This window comes from Dermacentor silvarum, chromosome 3 (genome assembly GCF_013339745.2).
Source record: "Dermacentor silvarum isolate Dsil-2018 chromosome 3, BIME_Dsil_1.4, whole genome shotgun sequence".
Taxonomy (NCBI): domain Eukaryota; kingdom Metazoa; phylum Arthropoda; class Arachnida; order Ixodida; family Ixodidae; genus Dermacentor; species Dermacentor silvarum.
The window spans coordinates 142,336,380-142,357,323 of NC_051156.1; the positions used below are offsets into that span (position 1 = coordinate 142,336,380).

The 20,944-nt window shown below is 51.0% G+C and overlaps 1 protein-coding gene across 3 annotated transcripts in view; it reads right to left on the reverse strand.

Annotated features, from left to right (window-relative positions):
• LOC119444827 (uncharacterized) overlaps positions 1 to 20,944 on the reverse strand; it is a 186,969-nt gene that overhangs the window by 107,328 nt on the left and 58,697 nt on the right. For 2 of the 3 annotated variants that reach the window (XM_049663680.1, XM_049663682.1), the window contains exons 4-6: positions 19,874 to 20,022; positions 16,538 to 16,742; positions 11,079 to 11,360 (exon numbers count right to left, since the gene is read on the reverse strand). In XM_049663680.1, the coding sequence (XP_049519637.1) occupies positions 11,079 to 11,360; positions 16,538 to 16,742; positions 19,874 to 20,022 (636 nt within the window). The remainder of the gene's footprint in view (positions 1 to 11,078; positions 11,361 to 16,537; positions 16,743 to 19,873; positions 20,023 to 20,944) is intronic. The other variant, XM_049663681.1, reaches the window with a different exon arrangement.

The following is a 20,944-nucleotide window of genomic DNA, read 5'->3' on the forward strand; positions in this document are numbered from 1 at the left end:
CTGTGTATCTCGAATCGACTCTGAGGCCAGCTACGATTTCGGCACTACTGGTACCTGGCAGGAGACCGTAGATGACGCCTCTGCTTACGTCGTCGGGATGTCTCACGTGGGGGTTCACTTTGAAGAAGGTGCCGCCTAACTGGATGGTCGTTATGCTTTTGAGCTTGGTTGCACGTTCAGTGTCGGCGGTACTCGCAATGATGACGTTTTCTACCCTCTGCGTCTGAACTCGAACGTTATCGTGGAAATCCTGTTGCGTGAGGCCGCTGGATCTTCCGATGGCGTGGGTAACTGCGGTTAGGTTCCATTTCGATAAGTCGAGTCCCACTTGTGGCCTGTAGACAATCTTGAAGTCGTCGGTTGGGAAAGGTGGCATCTTCTGGTTGCGTTGTTTTGACGGTTGCGGTGTGGGCTTAGGGTCTTGTTTCGGCATTTCGTTTTGCGATTTTATGGGTTCCGATGCTTGTTTTCTCTTGCGTCCGACTTGCAGCCATTTAATGTGTTGGTTTTCGATTGTTTTCGCGCTGTTAGCATCGTAGGGCCGTGCCGATGTCGTTGCGGAATTCGCGTCCGTCCCATCGGTTTGCATTCTTGTCGGTTCCTCTTGTAGCTGGGTAGCCATCTGTTTTCCTCGAAAGTGCAGGCGGCGGAGACCAGGTGGTGTTTTCCTCGACGCTTTCTTCGTCGATGTAGGCGGCACGCGACGCTCTCAATCGGGCGCCGTGCGCATGCCACGCGGGCACGAGCCGAGCGTGTCCACGCACTCGGCAGGCTACCGCGGCGTTAGGGTTAGCACGGAGGATAGCAGCCTCGAGATGTCAACAGTTCGATTGCGGTAGAAGATGTCCACTCACTGCTTAGTGGCAGGTGTCAGTCCGTTCCTTGTGACTTGCTGAATCGGCGAGCACAAAAACCAAGCACTTTGCTAGCCTTGGACCATGGAAAATAGCGTGAAAGCAGGAGCCCATGTGGAGCGCTACCACACTCCATGGCCCCCTGGCGGCTTTTTTCACATTTGATAAAGTTTATTAACGCGACATTCTAAAGCCGTAACACGGGCGTCGCCCAAATTAATAAACTTTACATTTGATAAAGTTTATTAATTTGGGCGACGCCCGTGTTACGGCTTTAGAATGTCGCGTTAAATTCTACAAAATGATTATGTTTGAAAATGTTTTGCTCGTTGGTCTCCGTACCTTCCTTCCCAAGTCTTCTAATGGTGAAAAGGTGCGAGAGTGATACTTTCTTCGAGCAAGTTTATGCAAACAAGTTCCTGAAGCAGGTGAAATTGGCAACAGCAACAGCTAAACAGCTAAATTTAAAATTCGCCGGGAGTGACCGTATAATTGCTATCGCAATAAAACAATTTGTTGCTTGTCAGTATTTGCCGTTCCAAGTTTGCTGCTGCTCACTGTGCTTCGTCTTAAGTTAAATACTTGTTACCGAGGTGCGTATGTATCCCTGAAATTACCTGTGCTCAGGGCAAGCTTTTCAAAAGGGTGTGTGCTAGCTCCCGAACCAAAAGCCGAATTTTGTTGTGTCGCTAGGTTAGGTGACGTCGCATACCGTAACTATAAGGCGTTCTAGTAGCTTTAAGTGACACATTACCGTAAAACAATAGACCCACAGCGCATACGCCACTTGTCTGCGAAACTGCAGTTGACATGCCACCAGATTTTATTCAATTATTTAATTTTTATTTATTTAAAATACATCTTAGGTGGATACTGCACTCACATCTTGTCTTGCACGCAAGGTAGTTCAGGATGATGAAGGCACAGTCTACTGTCGGCACAGCAAATGCTATGTGATCAGCAAATGTCCATGGTATTATCACAGCAAGCATGTACACGTGAAGTATGCTACGTCAAGATGCGCTATTCGTCCTACGTCTTTTGACGAATCTATAAATGAAGTCCGTTGTCCACATTAGGCACACGAAGAAAGAGCCAATGCTGATCATGTGGAGTAGTCCATCGTATGACCCGATTTCATCCTTGAAGTAACCTGAAGAAAAGAAAAACGTGCGAAACAAAATTGTGCATCCAGTACATGGTGATGTACGGTACGGCCACATTTAAAAGGAACACTTGGTAATCAAGCAAGCATAACTGAAGCACTTCTATACTTAACGCAAGAAAACATAGTGACGGCTGAGATGATGCTTTAGGCTGACATTCACGTGTTAAAAGTGGTCTGCGTGCCTTCACACAATATTTCAGCTAGAATAGGTAGTCATTACACACATTTTGTACACACAGGAAAAAAAAACAGCAGATAACTGTGGGAGACCGACTGCCATTTTTTTGCAGCAAAGTTGTTAGCCTCTCGGTGGTCGGTATTTCTCGTGTCCGCCTCTGTGCGCAAAAATATGAGCCGATCCCGAGGGCAGGAACAGTGGCTCGTACCCCCGTAAGGCAGGTGGTTGCAAGCACTCAGCAAAGTGAAGGAAAAAGTGCATTCATTCTTTCGAATCACGAATACAACATACATAACAGTATTCGTTTCGATAAAGAACAAGCACCAAACAAGCATCCGAATCACATAATTGATGATAAGGCTCTCCTGAGAACAATGCGAAGCACGTAGCTCTCCCCGCATACGTTTCCCGGTAAAGATTACTCTTGCGCAAGCTGCCGCGGCGACGGCAGCTTGCGAGGTGGGGAGTGACGTGTCTAGCCTTTCGTGTGCAAAAAGAAGCAGCCTAGCAAATGATTTAATTGTTGTTGCACTGCTATGGGTACGCAAAGCATAGTTAGGAGTCCCGAGGAGCGGAAAAGGGAAACATACACAGCAATACGACCAGCGGTAGCGTGCTGCCAAAATTACCGTTACTCCCATTACTACCATCACTCTAAATTACCATTGCTACCATTACTCTAAAGCAATAAAGCATTGCATAACCCCTCCCCCCCCCCCCCCCACCCCCACCCCTTAGCAGTTGTAGTGGTGGTTTCCAACAGCTCCGCTGGACATCCGCTTTCGTAGGGCCGGGATGGAGAGTACATTTTTTTCTTCCTCAGCTTCATTTCGTACCACAACAGAGTAGGAACAGTGGGCTCAAGGACCGCAATGTATAAGACACAGCCATGAAGCTCAGACTCTAATGCCTCTGATGGTGTGCGCGCTGTAGTTCGATATTTCAAGTATCCACTAAGTTCAAACTGCAGAGGGCAACTACTACATCATTGTATGAAGGCAAGCACTGCACAGGGCTGGCCTTATATGTTTCCCTGCATGATGTCGTATAGTTGTATCCTGCTGTTAGTAATATTAGTCCATATGAACCTACAAGCTCAGAAGCATCCACTACTGCACGATTCCACAGTTATGTCGACGCAACTGCTCGGCGCGGGGATGGGCGGAGCATGGTGGACATTGTGCCGCGTGAGTGCGGCGTGCCACTTTGAGCGCGGAAAGAATAGGGGGAGGGGGCAAGCTGTGAAGGCATGGCAGTGGCAGCATTAGATTGCCGTCAATACAAGTCGCATTCAAAAACTTATTCGAAATTTTCATGAAAAGATGCTCTCGCGAGAGTTAGGGAGCTACGGCATGCCCGTAAGCATGTCGGCCATTGTGGAATTCTGGATTACTGGAAAGGTGGGATGGTAGCAACGTATAAGAAAGCCTTCATATCCAGACCCATGAAGGCTGTCTACGTCAACTCAACACAGAGTCGGCAACAATGCTGATAGCGCTATCTTGTGGCGTAGAGCTTAATCAGAGAGGACGCAGAGCTCTTATTCATAATAGTCACCAAGCATATGTGCCACGATACAGAAGACGAGAACTGCAGCAATAGGTCGGTCCCGATGAAGAAGAGGTATAGGTTGCTCCTCGCCATCTTGGCTGCTGTTATGCCTGTACTACTCGCCTTACTTGTTAATATTTGTAATGTACTGAAGAAGAACGAGCAGTATGCACTGCTTCGAGAAAGACGAAGCCGACGAGTTGGTCGAAGCCGTGTGCCTGTGTTGCCTGCGCTGTGTAACCTCTCGCTCTAATTAATTAAACTAGAGTGTCTCTCTACATTTGGTGGACGTGCTGGGCCCTTTCATCATCATCATCATCTGCCTATTTTATGCCCACTGCAGGACGAAGGCCTCTCCCTGCGATCTCCAATTACCCCTGTCTTGCGCCAGCGTATTCCAACTTGCGCCTGGAAATTTCCTAACTTCATCATCCCATCTGGTTTTCTGCCGACCTCGACTGCGCTTCCACTCTCTTGGTATCCATTCTGTAACCCTAATGGTCCACCGGTTATCCATCCTACGCATTACGTGGCCTGCCCAGCTCCACTTCTTCCGCTTAATGTCAACTAGAATATCGGCTATCCCCGTTTGTCCACACCGCTCTCTTCCTGGCAAGGGAACAAGAATTCAGGATCGCCAGTCAGCCTCTAGAGTCTGTAAAGGAGTACATTTATCTAGGTCAATTACTCACAGGGGACCCTGATCACGAGAAAGAAATTTACAGAAGAATAAAATTGGGCTGGAGTGCATACGGCAGGCATTGCCAAATCCTGACTGGGAGCTTACCACTGTCGTTGAAAAGAAAAGTGTACAATCATTGCATTCTACCGGTGCTAACATATGGGGCAGAAACTTGTAGGTTAACAAGAAGGTCGAGAACAAGTTAAGAACCGCACAAAGAGCGATGGAACGAAACATCTTAGGACTAACGCTGGGCCCTTTACCGACCTGGAACTCTGCAGCCGGACGCTCCCTCCCGTTTCTGCCATGCCTGAGGACGCCGAGCAGCCCGATCCTCCCCAGGCATCGCCTGTTGTCTGCTCCGGTGCTCTACGCCAACGCGATCCTCCTGTCTTCAGTCGCACCGACGATCATGACGTCGAGGATTGGCTCTCCTCATATGCCCGAGTGAGTGCGCATAACAAATGGGATGACAAAGATAAACTGACTAACGTCATCTTCTATCTTTATGGAGTCGCTCATCTCTGGTTCCGTAATCATGAATCCGACCTTACCACCTGGACTGCTTTTACTAATTATTTCAAAGAGGTCTTCAGTCGCCCTGCTGTGCGAAAGCTTCGTGCGGAACAAAGCTTGAATGGTCGCGCTCAGCAAAAGGGTGAAAACATCACCATTTACATTGAAGATGTCGTTGACCTTTGTCGGCGCATTAACCCCATTATGCCAGAAAGTGAAAAGATAAAGAATGTCATGAAAGGCATCGAAAATGATGCCTTCCAGATGCTCTTGGCGAAAAATCCTCGAACGGTTGACGAGGTGATCACCCTGTACCAGAGCTATGACGAGCTCCGCAAACAACGCCTCACTACGCGCCGAGCTGCCGCGCCGGCCGACACGATTTCGGCCCTAACCGACAGTTTCAATGATGCTCCCGCCCACTCCTCGTTCCTCGACTAAGTCAAACAATTTGTTCGAGAGGAAGTCGCGCGTCAACTGTCCCTTTTGCCTGCTACCCGGTCGTCTGAGTCTTCCTTGTCTCCGGAACTACGTCGGGTCATACACGAACAAGTCAGCGACGCACTACCTCTCGCTCATCAGCCACCTCCAGCGCCGGTTCCGCTCACGTACGCTGCCGTCGTCGCCAGTCCAAGACCTCCGCCTGCAGTTTCGCACTACACGCCCACAAGCGGCTTCTACGCGTCGCCTTCTGCAGCTGCAAACGACGTGCCCAGAAGCGACTTCTGCGCGCCTCCGCAGCCCCTACGCCCGGCTCATCATTGTGCACCCCAGCCTGGGCACCCTGTTCACAATCCGTGGCGTACCCAGGATAATCGGCCCATCTGCTACGCGTGTGGCTTTGCTGGCCACGTGGCACGATTTTGCCGCCGGCGGGGTTGGTACCCTCCCGATACTGCGAGACCACAAGGGAATGCACCTGACTCCCAGTCCCGCTATGTTCCACCTGTTCCGCACTTCGCTTCCTCGTCTCCTGCTCCTCGAAGTTTCACCACTCGTCGGTCACCCTCTCCCCGTCGACGTTCCCTGTCCCCCCATGTCCGCCTCCCCCCCGCCGCTGTGGAGGAAAACTAAAAGGCGCAGTTCCGGAGGCAAGAACTGCGATCTCATCGAACTGCGCAAGCCCTGGTTTATTCCCTGCGAACGTCATTGAAGTTTATGCGGAAGGTATCGCCGTTCACGCGCTTGTCGACACCGGTGGCGCGGTGTCAGTGATTGCCGAACAGCTTCGCCGTACGCTCCGAAAGGTCGCGACGCCGTTTTCCGCTATTTCACTGCGTACAGTAAGCGCTGAACGAATTGAGCTTGTAGGAACTTGCACCGTCCGTGTCGCTATACAAGACAGTTTATATGACATTGAGTTTGTTGTTCTTCCCCGCTGCTCTCATGCCATCATTCTAGGATGAGACTTCCTCTCTTCTCATCGCGCAGTTATTGATTGTGCCCGTGCAGAACTTGCGCTGACTCCATTTTGCGGAAGTCTTTCTGAAGATTTGCCTCTATCTTCTGCTAGAGTGTTCGTCGCCGCCGACACCGATATCCCTGCTTTCTCTTCCGCCCTTGTGCCCGTTTCCTGTGCTGCTTTCTACGATTCCACAGTTCTCTTCAGGCCGTCGAAACTTGCTGCACGCCGTCATCCCTTCTTGCTTCCCTTCGCCATCCTTCCCATTCGCCAGAGCTCCAGCTGCACTTTACGTTACGAATACGTTTTCGTGTCCATCAAGCTTACACCATGGCGAGTGCCTCCGGTCTGCTGACGAATTTGAGACGAACTTTCTCTACGATGTGCCTGATGACTCGACTCCTCTTCAGGTTGACGCCATGGCTCTTCCTGTCTCTACGTCTGAGCCAGCATGTGACAGAACGTTTGCTCGGTGTATTGATCCGCAGCTCACTCCGAGTCAGCGCGCGCAGATTGTCGACCTCCTTACCCGATTTCGCACTTCTTTTGACCTCCAACAACAATGTTTAGCGCGTACAGCTACAGTCGTTCATCACATCGACACCGGTAGCCATGTCCCACTACAGCAGCGTCCATACAGTGTGTCCGCGGCGGAGCGCCGTGTCATCGACGAGCACGTAGGCGACATGCTTCAACGCGGTGTGATACAGCCTTCCCACAGTCCTTGGGACTCTCCAGTAGTGCTGATGAAAAAGACAGATGGGACAATTCGTTTTTGTGTGGACTATTGACGCCTGAACAAGATAACCCGGAAAGATGTCTATCCTCTACCCCGTATCGACGACGCACTAGACTGCCTCCAAGGCGCTGAATTATTTTCGTCCTTAGACTTACGATCTGGTTACTGGCAAGTCCTGATGGCTGAGTCAGATCGCCCGAAAACGGCATTCGTTACGCCTGACGGCTTATATGAATTATAACGTGATGCCCTTTGGCTTGTGCAATGCGCCTGCCACATTTGAAAGAATGATGGATAACATCCTCCGCGGCCTCAAATGGCAGACATGCCTTTGTTATCTCGATGACATTGTCATCTTTTCCCCGGACTTTTCTTCTCACCTGCTCCGACTCGAACGCGTTCTCACTTGCCTCGCCGATGCTGGACTCCAGCTCAACATCAAGAAGTGTCGCTTCGCCGCCCGACAACTAGTCATCCTTGGCAACGCTGTTTCGAAAGATGGTGTGCTTCCAAATCCCGCCAAACTCCAAGCAGTCGCCGAATTCGCACGACCAAAGACCACCAAAGAACTCCGCAGCTTCGTCGGATTGTGCTCATACTTCCGCCGTTTCATCCGCAACTTCGCCACCATAATAGCGCCTTTGACGCAGCTTCTCGCGGCTAACCACGACCTCTCGGCCTGGTCGCCACTTTGCGATGCCGCATTCACGACGCTGCGTCGTCTTCTAACCTCACCCCCGATTCTCCGTCATTTCGACCCCAGCTCAGCGACAGAAATTCACACGGATGCTAGTGGTGTCGGCATTGGCGCTGTTCTTGCGCAACGAAAGACTGGCTTCGATGAATACGTCGTTGCTTACGCCAGCCGTGCACTGACGAAAGCGGAAGCCCACTATTCCGTTACAGAAAAAGAATGCTTGGCTATCATTTGGGCCATAACTAAATTCCGCCCTTACCTCTACGGCCGCCCATTCGACGTAATAACTGACCATCATGCCCTCTGCTGGCTGTCCGTCCTTAAAAGACCCTTCAGGTCGCCTCGCTCGATGGGCGCTCCGCCTCCAAGAGTACGACATTCGAGTGCTATACCGCTCGGGCCGTAAACATACGGACGCGGATGCCCTCTCCCGCTCCCCTCTGTCAGGCCAGCCCAATTACTAGAACGTACCAATATGCGAGTCCTCCCTCACCGCCACGGACATGCTTTCGGAGCAGCAGAAGGATCGATGGATTGTCTCTATATGCTGGCTTTTCTGTCCAACCCATCAGCACCTTCTTCTGACCATACACTGCGTCGCCAAGCACACCACTTCAGCTGTTCGTGACGGACTCCTATACCGCCGTAACTACCTCTCGGACGGCCGCAAATGGTTACTCGTGGTCCCACGGCATCTAAGTTCGGACATATGTGCAGCGTTTCACGATGACCCGCAATGCACGCATGCAGGAGTACTAAAAACATACGCGCGCCTGCGACTCCGTTATTACTGACGCGGAATGTAACGATTCGTCCGCCGATATGTGCGCTCCTGCCTCGCTTGCCAACGCCGCAAGAATACCCCTTGTTCCTCAGCTGCCCCATTGCAACATTTGCCTTGCCCAGGACGCGCCTTTGACCGCGTCGGAGTTGATCTTTACGGGCCCCTGCTGAGTACTTCAGATGGCAACCGCTGGTTGATGGTGGCAATAGACCATCTAACGCGTTACGCGGAAAATTCGCCTCTGCCCAGCGCATCTGCGCGTGATATTGCATGGTTCCTTCTGCGTAACATCATACTTCGCCATGGAGCCCCCAGAGAATTGCTCAGCGACAGACGCCGTGTGTTTCTCTCTGAGGTTATAGAAGCCCTACTCAAGGAATGCCACGTAATTCACCGCACCACTACTGCATACCACCCGCAGACTAATGGGATGACTGAGCGCTTTAAGCGTACTCTTGGCGACATGTTATCAATGTACGTCGCATCTGACCAGACCAATTGGGACCGCGTTCTACCCTTCGTGACGTATGCTTACAACACCGCCACACAGACCACTACGGGATTTCCCCGTTCTTTCTTCTTTACGGACGCGAGCCTTCCTGCACAATGGATACTATCCTCCCGTATCGCCCTGACACAACGGAGTCTACTGCCCTGTCCGAAGCTGCTGCACACGCGGAAGAGTGCCGACAGCTGGCCCGCACATTTACTACGGAAGACCAGCAGCGACAGAAGCACCGTTGGGATACTTCCGCCTCTCCTGCACCCTATGCCCCTGACTCACTAGTCTGGCTTTGGATTCCCGCCAGCAGCCCTGGACTTTCACCGAAACTCGTTTCCAAGTACCAGGGTCCCTACCATGTGGTCAGTCAAACGTCTCCTGTGAACTACATGATAGAACCCCTTGAGCCACCTTCGGATAAGCGCAGCCGAGGGCGCGAAATCGTGCACGTTCAGCGGCTGAAGCCTTACTTCGACCCCCCTGTGCTATCCTGCCCGTAGGTCGCCGCGCCGGCTCATTTTCTCCGGGAGATAATTGTACTGAAGAAGAACGAGCAGTATGCACTGCTTCGAGAAAGACGACGGCGACGAGTTGGTCGAAGCCGTGTGCCTGTGTTGCCTGCGCTGTGTAACCTCTCGCTGCAGTGTTCTACGCTCTAATTAATTAAACTAGAGTGCGTCTCTACAGTAAATATACCTTTTTGTGCAACAATATTCTACTGAGCTGCTGGTGTAAAGTATCGGCAGCAACATAATCGTTAACATGCCGCCCGTTTTACTTCGACGAGAACACATGGATAGCGTACGCGTTTTAAGGCGTTCTGGTTGGACAAGGCGTCGCGGTCAGGTCTCCGGTAAGATTTTGTGAAGGTAGTAAATAATAATGCGTATCCGGACAACTCAAGCTCTCTAATATTGCGACGCGGTAACTCGAAGGTAACCATGTAAGGGCTCTGCTCACAGACTGCAGGCGGGGAAAACAAGACCTGGCGATCTAAGAGAGATCGAGTGTCATGGTTGCAGTTGCAAAGGCCACCAGAGAGCCGGTACGCAACGCGAGCAAATCTCGTAGATACTGGAGGGAGAGAGCGGCTAACTGACGCCTATAAGAGAGGGCGCATGCAAGGGGAGGTGAGTAAAGGAGAGGTAGGTGATAGAGCTTTGTCACAGGTAGGCAGACATCTATAGGCTAGGGACGAAAATTTGTCGCATGATCCATATATATAATCAATAATGCTGCATGCTCACCGATGATCTTGGGGCACGCCAGGTAAGCGAGGCCCATCACGAACCGGGTGACGCCCGACGAAAGTCCCAAGTTCTCCACTCCCAGCTGGTCGGCGAGCACGGGCCCGAACAGCACGACCACAGTGCCGTTGCTCCAGCCGAACAGCGCACACATGAGCGCGGTCACTGAGTAGCGGTCGGGCCGCATGGTAGGCAGCGAGACGCACAGCGCGCCCGTGAGCATCGCACTGGCGCTCATCAGCACGCGCCGGTCGCAGAAGGCCCGGTCCGACAGCGCGCCGGCCACGAGCCTGGCGCAGGCGTCTCCGATGGCCGACACCGAAAGAAACACTGCGCCGTCGCGGCGCGTGAAGCCCTTCTCGACCGCGAAGTCGACGAGGATCATCAGAACCAGCAGCGTGTAGACCGAGAAGGCGCACGTCACGGTCACCATGTAGAAGACGGGCGCCCGAAGGAAGCTCCAGTGCGACGAGCCCCCGCCATCGCCGCTGGCCTGCACTGCGTCTGGTCCGGCCGACTGGCGACGGAGGCCTTTGACCGCGGCGTCGACGGCGACGGCTTCGGGACATCCGTTGGCGACGACGACTTCCGGTTCGGACAGAGACCACGGAGGTGCGACGGCACTATTGTTGCCGGTGCTACCGGCTCCGCCATTTTGAATGTTGTAGGTGCCGTCCAAGCGCGAGTACGAAGGAGTGTCGCCGTCGTCGCTTTGTTTTCTCTTGAGGAAGCGGAAGATATGCGCCCGAACTGTATAGGTTTAGGACAGGGAGGAAACTCGTACGTGGTCGTTTTGCCGTTTGCGACAGCTGAAGGCCGCCCGTCGGAGATTTCGCGGGTAGACACGCCGACGATGTCCGCTCCGTTGTCGGGTGAAGACCCGTTGGCGTAAGAAGCGAAATCCTCGCAGCTTTGTAAAATCGACGTGCTCTTGAGCGAAGGTTTCGATTGCACGTCTTTGAGCTTGGTGCCGTGCAGTTCTGCGTCGGCGGACGCGCCGGCTTCGATTACGGCTTTGTAGGTACCATTAATCGTCGCCACTGTAAGAGAAAAGAAGGGATCTATTTATAATTCTCAGCTGCTGTTGCATACAGATACGTTTAGATTTACACGTAATATCTGCGCACAAACAAAGCACGCATGTGTGCAGTCTGCACACATGTGTGCTTTGGGTGCCTCAACTAATGATGCGTTCACGTCGCCGCAATCCTGGCGGTCGATAGGCCATGTTTTGATGCCATACACTGGTTCCGGACAGTTCACGAAAATAGGCTATATATGACGCTAAGCGCTAACAGCTCTGATGGCTTTCCCTTTTACCACACCGTCTAGTTCAGGTGTGCCGCTTTAACGATAAGTGTCCGTCGCTGGGATGATGATGATGATGACATGTTTATCATTTCGTTTAAGGATACGACCAGCCCTTGAATGTGTGCAAAGACGAAACGAAACGGCCGTACGACGTCCGCTTGTATCGTTCGTTCACTTCAACGTCGCGACTGCGTTTTCAGGCTGGGCAGACGAGCGCAGACGCATACATAAATCTTCTATACAATAACAATTATCAGAACTGCACATTTAACGTTGTGCAACACCTATTACGATTATCGCCGAAGGTTCAAACGCCAGACAATACTTAGGTGTAAGTGCGTGTGTCTGACTAGCGATATGATAGGAATAAACTTTATTTGTCCAACGGTTATTGCTGTTGGTGCCCGGGGCTAGGCTGCCAGGGGTCCATCGCTGGAGGAAAATCTTTCGAGATCCCCGGCAATATGTAGAGGCTTATTTTAGATAATATTATTATTCCTTGGGACATTGGGCCTGCTACGGCACCCATTACGGGCGTGGCCCTCTGCCCCTGCGTATCTGCTCCGCGGGCTCACACCGCGACCACAGAACAGACACAGGTCTCTGACCCTCGCTAATTTCCACACACCGCCGTGTGGTAGGTTTGTTTCGCTGAAGGCAACATCGATCATCAGGGCTTAACATTGTGATGGTACTTATTCATGCTTTTGACATGTAAAGCCCCAGAATTTAATTATTTTTAGGGGCGATCGAAGCTCCTTAGGGTATGGGTCTGTCCCTCCTCTGTAGTAGTAGTAGCAGTAGTAGTAGTAGGTAGCCACGTCTACTTTCATGAGAAAAAAAAATTCCGAAAATTGTGTTCGTAGCGGAATCGAACCAGGGACCCCTCCCTTCTGAACGCGTGGCGCTAACCACTACGCCACGAAGCGCACATGGACAGATGCACCACGATGGCAATAAATACCCAACATTAACGAAAGACTGCGCGTTTCTAACGCGTTTGTGCTAGCGCGTTACGGCCCGTGTAAGAAGCTGGTGTAAGACGCTGTGGCCTCTCCGCCTTACCCCCGTATTCATAAACGCTGATGGCGTCGGCAAACGCGGTGCACGTTCCGGCATGTGTAAACGGCTGCGTAAGACGCTGTGGCCTCTTCCCCTTAGAGTACTGCACGTTTCTAACGCGTTTGTGCTAGCGTCCCCTTAAGCGGGAGATGGTGCAGTTATAATGAACGGCACTGTTATAAAATAGGAATGACGTTACATATGGCGCGTGTCATTGATGAAAGTCAATCGTTCGATTTAGCGCGGCGAGACTGGGCGAATTACACGGAATATTCACGGTTTACCGATGATTCCCTCCGGAGCTTCGCCCACTCATCATCATTCACCCCGTGGATATGCGGTGTTTTTTTTTTTTTTTTTTTAGTTACTTGTTCATATGCGGCGTAACTTACGAAGTCCTTGGATGGTAGTTTTCGAGCGCCGTGAAATGTTTAGCTAAGCTCTACTGAAAAAAAAGGAAAGAAAAAAAAAAACTGGCAGCCCTTCCACTGGAGTGGAGATGGAAGACCAGCGAAGCTGTACTATGGTGGGAATTATGTATTTCCAATTATGACTATTAAAATGGGATGGTGTAATTGATTATTTGAACTATTAAAGAATGAGAAATATATATGATCCGGTGGTATTTATTTATTTAGTGACCACAGGGACCATGGCCTTATGGTCGCTACGGTACACCGCCATAGGGTGTACGGCAAATGATTTCTCGCGGGAAAGTCATGGGGTGCATGTGTGAGGGCGATGCTCCAACTCTATAACGCACTCTTCCAGGGTATCCTACGCTATAGCTTACCTGTACTGAGTGGGACCGGTAAGACCAACCTCCGTGCCCTCCAGTCTGTGCAAGCTCAAGTTCTGCAAATATGTCTTGGCCTTCCCAGGTGTGCATCCACGGAAGCAACAATAGCTATCGCGCATGACGCATGACCCCCCATCAAAACGTACATTCAAGTCGACGCTTTAAGGATGCACATCAGGCACTTCGCCCGACTTCCATCGCATCATCTCGCCTCCCTTCCTGCCGCTCGACCTCGTTCAGCGTTTAGCAGGATTATCGCCGCCAACCATGGTGGAACTCTACCGTCGAACTTCACGCCTGCAGCACGACCATCTCTAACCACTGTGGTGCCTGCATCCAATCCAAGCCCTTCTTGTAATTCCCGGTATCAAAAAGAAAACGGAGATGTCGTCATTCACCCTCAAATAAACCGTGCTTTCATTCATGCATGAAAAGCACTGAAAACGCACCCACGTTTACATGGACGGTTCTGTCTCCTCCAAAAGTTTAGCTGGAGCAGGCGGTAATTCCCGTGAAATATGTCATCCATCCAATTCAAGACGTCTCACATTACATCATCGACGGCTGCAGAACTCGCAGCTATCCGTGCTGCTCTGGAATTTATTGGTCCCAAACCATCACAGTCATGGTCCAACTTTTGTGACTCGAAGGCAGTAGTTGGCAGAAGGCAGTAGTGCCTGCTGTCCCCTTTCAACCACGGACCTAACGCACAATTAGTCGCACCCGCCGCGGTGGCTTAGACAGCTAAGGCGTTTCGCTGCTGAGCACGAGATAGCGGGATCGAATCCCGGCCGCGGCGGCCTCATTTCGATGGAGGCGAAATGCAAAAACGCCCGTGTGCTAGCGTTGTAGTGCACGTTAAAGAACCCCAGGTGGTCAAAATTAATCCGGAGCCCTCCACTACGGCGTGCCTCATAATCAGAACTGGTTTTGGCACGTAAAACCCCAGAAAGAAGAAGAACAATTAGTCGCAGACATCTGACTACTTCACCATCACGCAACCGACAAGGGACACAACATCATCTACCACTGGATACCGGGTCACTGCGGAATTTCGGGAAATCACAGTGCGGATGACGCTGCCTGATCGGCCCACGATGGTGCCCCTATTGTATCAATACCACTGTCGAGAACAGACGCAGCCACAAAACTTCATTCCCTCGCACGCGAGCTTACGCAGACTCTGTGGAACACCAGTGATTTCAGCAACGCACGCCTCCACAGATTGGATCCACGTCTGCAACTCCGTCTTCCACCAGGGTTACCACGAGCGGAAGCAACACTTCTGTGCCGCCTGTGGCTCGGCGTGGCATTCACGAACGCCTATTCCTTCCGCATTGGAATGGCTGACAGCCCTGCTTGCGAAAACTGTGGCTGCGAGGAGACAATCAAGCACCTCCTCTGTGACTGTCCCCGCTACAATGTGGCAAGAAAAGTGCTTCGCGACTGCGCTTGAAAAACTGGACAATCGCACCCCTTACAGAGGAAAAGTTTGAGGACACTGGGCCACGATTTTGTAGCGATGCCTTATGACTTATTCTGTATTAGTCTTATCATCCACTGGTCACGGCCGGCTGATCCCGTTGATAACGCGAGTGGACCGTCGCTCCGAACAGTGACAAAGCGTGATAAGCGCGAAAAGGCATTATTACCGGAAAGGCATCGCTACAAAATACCGGCCCTGGTCTAGACGGGCTTCGGCACTCAAGGCTTTAAGGTCTCTGCTGAAGTTCTTAAGGGCTTGTGAATTGTGCGACCGGCTTTGAACGTTGTAGCGCGTAGGGTCGCGTTATTGCGCGAATTTTCTTATTTCACTTTTATTGCGATAGCAAGTATATGGGCACTCAAAGAGGATTTCCGCCGTCGTTGTCGCCGTCGTCGTCGCCGTGAGGTTCCGTATGACGTCAACGGCGATGAAATCGTCGCTGCGCGACCGCCCGTCGCCAGCGCAAAGTACAAGTACGCAGTTAATTGCTCGCAGAGCAAAATCCGCACTCCCTCCCGTCCCCCCACGGCCCTTCTCGCGACGGAAGAAGTCGCGGTTGCTCTCCGCCGTGTGTTCGCTCCCCGTGAAAGCGCGCGTCCCTCGCGCGCTTTCACTCGCCCATACAGCATACGGCCAATAAGTTTTTTCTACAGGCAGACACGACCATCGGTGACCGAGCCCTTAACAGCTTCGCTATAAAAAAGGAGCATGGAAGGGGAGGGCAAACGCCGAGATTCTTTCTTCTTTTTGAAATAACACCGAAGTGGGAGGCAAGAAAGTACATAGAAGTTTTAAGAAATATTAGAAATAGTGGGTATAGAGAAGTCGATTCGTCATGTATGTGTCTCCAGCTGCGTGAGCACCAGCCTGGAACGACACTAGTTGCCATCCTCTTCTCCCACCACCGCCGACACAAGGAGAAAGGGCAGCGGGAAAAGAGGAGGGTTAGCTGTCTTCTCGAACGGCTCCATCAGGAGGACACGGGGCTGGTTTGTAAGCTGTAAAGGCGCAGCCTGCCTGGCGCCCTCGGCTATCCTGTGCTGCGACCGCGACAAACTTATTTCTTTCTTCATTCCTCATTATGTCCCCCTTTGTTTCCCCAAGGCGCTGAGACATGTACCCTGAAGCGTTGCAGAGAAGGGTGCCTCTTCTCTCTACAATGACTCTCTCGCACAACATGTAAACCTTCAAACGCTCCAAAGCTCTCGCATGACAGCACATGCGTCACAAAGAGCGAATAGTTGGTGTTCGAAAACACGCTTCGCAACTCAGTTGCGCGGGAGCACGCGTCCTTTGCATCGGTGCCTTTGGCATAGGCGGCGAAGGTCCGACCACCACGAAAACGGGCGAAAGAGCCAAATAACGTTGTAACTTAGTAGCGCGGAAACCAAGTACGAGACAGAAGGGAAACGACATACACGTCTGCATCGTCGTTTGTTTCCACGCTACGAAGTTACATCATGGAATGCCAACTTGCCCGATCCTTAATACTGTTAACCAAAAGGAATTAAGCTATTCGTTTTAACAGATATAAGAGTAAAAAATAAACGTAAGCATACCTCGTTCCGAACGCTCCAGATTCGCTGCTGATCCTCGCCGCTGCTCTCTGTCGCCGGATGTGTTAGCTGCAGCTGTCGCGGGCGAGATCTTCGTGCGCGTGGATTTCGATGCCTCCCAGGGAGGCACCTTGAACATGATGCACGCTGATAGGGCGTTGAGCATAAGACCTCCCGTAATGAGGAAGGCGCCCATGAAGCCGTACTCCTGCGCAGGATTGGGAGGGACCGCACGAAAGAAGAACAAACGAAATTGTGGGGCGAGCTGAGGGTTACCTTATTCCATGTGGGGCTTATAAAGTCAAGGTGAAGACGCAGAGACCTTCCGGAGCCCGTACGGGTTCCTTGATCTCACTTGCTCGCACTAGAGTGTGACTAAGAAACCTGCATAGGCTCCTGAACGTAACTGCGTTTTCACCTTGACATGCAAGTAAGTTGTTCAGTGAGAAGTGACTGACACTTGCGCGAAACTTCTTTTTTATTGTTATATGGACACTCCAAGCGCATTTCTGCCGTCGCCGTCGTCGCCGTCGCCATGAGGTTCCGTATAAAGTCCAACGTAAAAACTTCTACTTCGGACGGCCTCGGCGGCCGCGCGGGCCGCTGTATCTTGAAAGCCATCTGCGTCGGGGACACAGTCCGCCATGTGGTGTGTTTTCGCGGCTTAGTTCGTGTTGATGCGAGACGCAGCACGAAGGTCAATTCGCTCGTTGATGCTGCCGCGCTTCCGCACTCTAGCGTTTTGAGAGCGAGTTTACGCGATCATCGAGTCATACGTGTTCATGTTTTCTTGTGCGCGCCTGACACAATGCTTGTTCATTGAGGTAGCATGCCTATGTTGACGAGTTTATACGGTCGATGGAACTACTATCCTTACTTTCCACTAATTTGCTATCGCAATCAATGCTTCGCTTTTCGGGTGAAACTGCGTTTTTTATGCGATTATCATTAGTCTTAGGATACTTCAGACACTTTCCGATGTCTATTGGTGAAACATATTTAACCATGTTCCCGTTAACTTGAGTCACATATATGTAGTCCGTGGTCTCAGCACAGCCGCATTGGGCTTCTGTGCTGAGAGAAACGGGTTCGAAACCAACCGTCGGACCAACTTGGGTCATTGAATTTGTAACTCGGCATATGTGCCGCTCTTAAAGGAACCTCTTTGACGCCAACTTTGGTCACTGCGTTTGTGGCACTGGCTATGTGCCGTTATTCAGTGGCAAATACTAAATCTGCGGGTTCCATGCAACGTTGGAATCGGTTTAAGCGGATTTTTCATTGGTGTTTGGGAAGAACGCTCTTTCTGTTTATCGATCATTTGCAAATAGAGACCAGACGACCCAGTTGGACGCATTTTCACTGGGAACCGCCTCGACGTAAACTCTTTTTATCCGTCGGTAGAGAGAGAGACAGACATACAGAAAGAGAAATATTCGATGCGTGAGGAAGGCAATAGAAACGGCCGGAGAAGAAATTGTCTGTGGTCCGCTACGCTACTACAAGTGGGAAAGGAAAAGAAGGGGATGCGAAAGAAAAAAAAAACGCGAGGAGGGTCATCGTCTTCCTCTACTTATTGGAAGCGACTCGTAACAATGTGTGCACAGTGAAATGTGTACGCGAGTGATGTGCAAGCGTCATCATCCTATCACCAGCCTATTAAAGTGTAGGACGAAGGCCTCTCCATGTGATCTTCAATTACATACCATTCTCGTGCCAGCCGACTCAATTCTATTCCCTAAACTTCGTAACCTCATCGCGCCACCTAATCCTCTGACGTCCTCGACTGCGCTTCGATGCCTTCTCGCAGCGCCATTTCTATTGAGACCCCCCGGTTGTCTGCTATAAGCACTGTGTGATCTGCTCAATCCTCCTGCTGCTTCTCAACATCAAAGTTCTATGAGCTATCAGCTACCGGCATTCGCTCTCTAATCCATATCCGTACTGCCTAATTTAGCCAGAGGTATAAACTTTCTCGTACAAGGGGTCCCGGCCGAATTTCGCAAGCCACTCCAGTTTGTTTTTGCCGGAGTGCATGGCTTGCAAAATTGTCTAGTCTCATGTCGCAATTGTTCGAGCGGTGTGGCGTTCGCAAGGAAGGCGGCGGAGGGCCGCATGTCTATCAAAGACGTATGGTATGCGAGTTTGAAGTCTACATGTTGTCTTATGCATCTCCGCGGATGCTGGGAAAATGGGAGGGACTACAGGAGACTGTCACGCGCCCATGAACATACCTATAAGCGACACGTTCGATCCGCAGCGTCTAAGTCGATGTCTATAGGATTAATTATGGCAAATTGGGTGGAGCGAAAGAAAAAAAACTGACATTGCCCTGTGTGGCTCCGCGGCTGCATCATGCAGTGCTTGTGGGCCGGCCCCGGCTAACTTCAGACAGACGGAACGACTTTATCGATGGTGCATTCTGTGGTATACCAATCGAAGCAACGGAACAGCGCAAGAAAAAAGATATAGACCGTGCGCATCGCGCCAGTATGCACTTTGACACCGCACGCAGCCTGAGGAACGGCGAGGAGGAGAGCGCAACAGTCCTCACCCGATGGTGCTCCAGAGAAGAATGGAATGTCAGGGATACCTGTGGAGGTGTTCTTTAAGAGTCCACCTAGTGGACATGTCCATTTCGTTTGCTTGCTGAAGCGCTGATTGGCTGTGACACCATCATCAGCCTATATTTATGTCCACTGCAGGACGAAGGCCTCTCCCTGCGATCTGCAATTATCGCTGTCTTGCACCAGTTGATTCCAACTTGCGCCTGCAAATTTACTACTGTGACACCTGGCTCCTGCTAAAGTGCACCCCAGTCCAGCCAATCAGAACTTCAGCAGCAGACGAAATGAACATCTCCCCTAGGTGGACTCTTACAGAATACCTCCCCTGTATGGCTTAGATCAAATAAACCCACTTAATTCCCTGTTTAATGCAAGCTTCTACAAATAATTCTGCACACTTAACATTACAACCTCAATATGTCTAAAGCATTTCAGCTGAAGGAGCGACGACTGCAGAGGAGTTGAAAAGGTTAACATCTGGAACATTTTTCCGAGACCAGAAACGACTTCAAGCGAAGGCCATCCGACACAGGTAAGTGAGGAGCAACACGCTTCACGGATCCCCAACGAATGTTTTGAGGCCTGTGGCCGGGGGCGTCATCGAGAAGCATAGAACATTTGTTTTATGCGGTGCACCTTAAAGTTTTACAACGGGCTTTGAACCTAATTTTTGAGCTTACAGGTACGCTTGTCTTTTAATTTCTGTTCATATCATATAATCAAGAGGAATTACTGTACGGAAGTGGGCCTCGGCTCGCGAGTAAGACCTTACCTGCAACAGGAGGTGCAGGATCGGTGGGAAAGCGAACCCGGCCAATGTGCCACCCGTGTAGTAGATGCCGTTGCCCGAGCCTCGATATCGCTTGAAGTACTTGCCGATGATCACGTCGTTAGTAGGCATCCCGATGCCGTTGCCGATACCTGCAACGGCGAGAGAACTCCGTGAACAAGATTTTGGCATATGTGACGTTCGGGCGCACGAACGACGTAAACACGAAACGTGTTGAAAGCGGTATACTATGGCTACAGATTTAAAGAATATAAATGTAGTTTAAAGGAACGGGGAGGGGGGGGACGCGAAATCGACAAAATGGAATTGAAAATTGTTGGGCGAGTTGGTTATGCGGTATATAGTTAATGTAATACTAGCGGCAATAAAAACAGATGTGAAGGACAGACCAGACGCTTATCCAGATGTTCTCATGCCAGAACATTTCGATAAGACGTTCGGCTTAAAGAGTAAAAAAAAAAAGCAACAGAGAAAGAGACCAGAATTAAAGATATTATTTAAGTGAATCAATGAATCAGTCAGTGATTACGGAGGCGCGTGGCCTAAATGGGGAAAGGGAGAGGCAATAAGGAATTTGGGAGACATGTAGAGGTGGTATATAAGCACCCACGACGTAGTTCTTAGACATGGAAGCATACTCCCTGTAGTAATGCAGGAGGCCTAATGCCACATTCGTGGCTTCTTTTTCTCTGGGGCAACCCAGACATCTCAAGACTTGACGAACAGGAGCTTCATAGGGGCATATACACTGCTCTCGGAATCAGAGTGTGTACTATCGCGCTCAATATTAGCTACAACGCGCGAGCGCGTGGCCAAGAGCGCTCCCAGGTTGGATAGTGCCGCCTGTCTGTGGAGTGTTCCCGATTCAATGGCAGAGAGTTACACTATATGGTTGCTTCGAGCCTCGCCCCTATTCTCCCCCTATCTCAGAGTTTCACGCATCAAATATTGGTATGACGAAAACGGCCAGGTACTGACCGTTGTGTTACGTTCAGTACGTGACCGTACTGACCATACCGTTTGTCGGTCAATACCTGACCGTACTGACGGTAA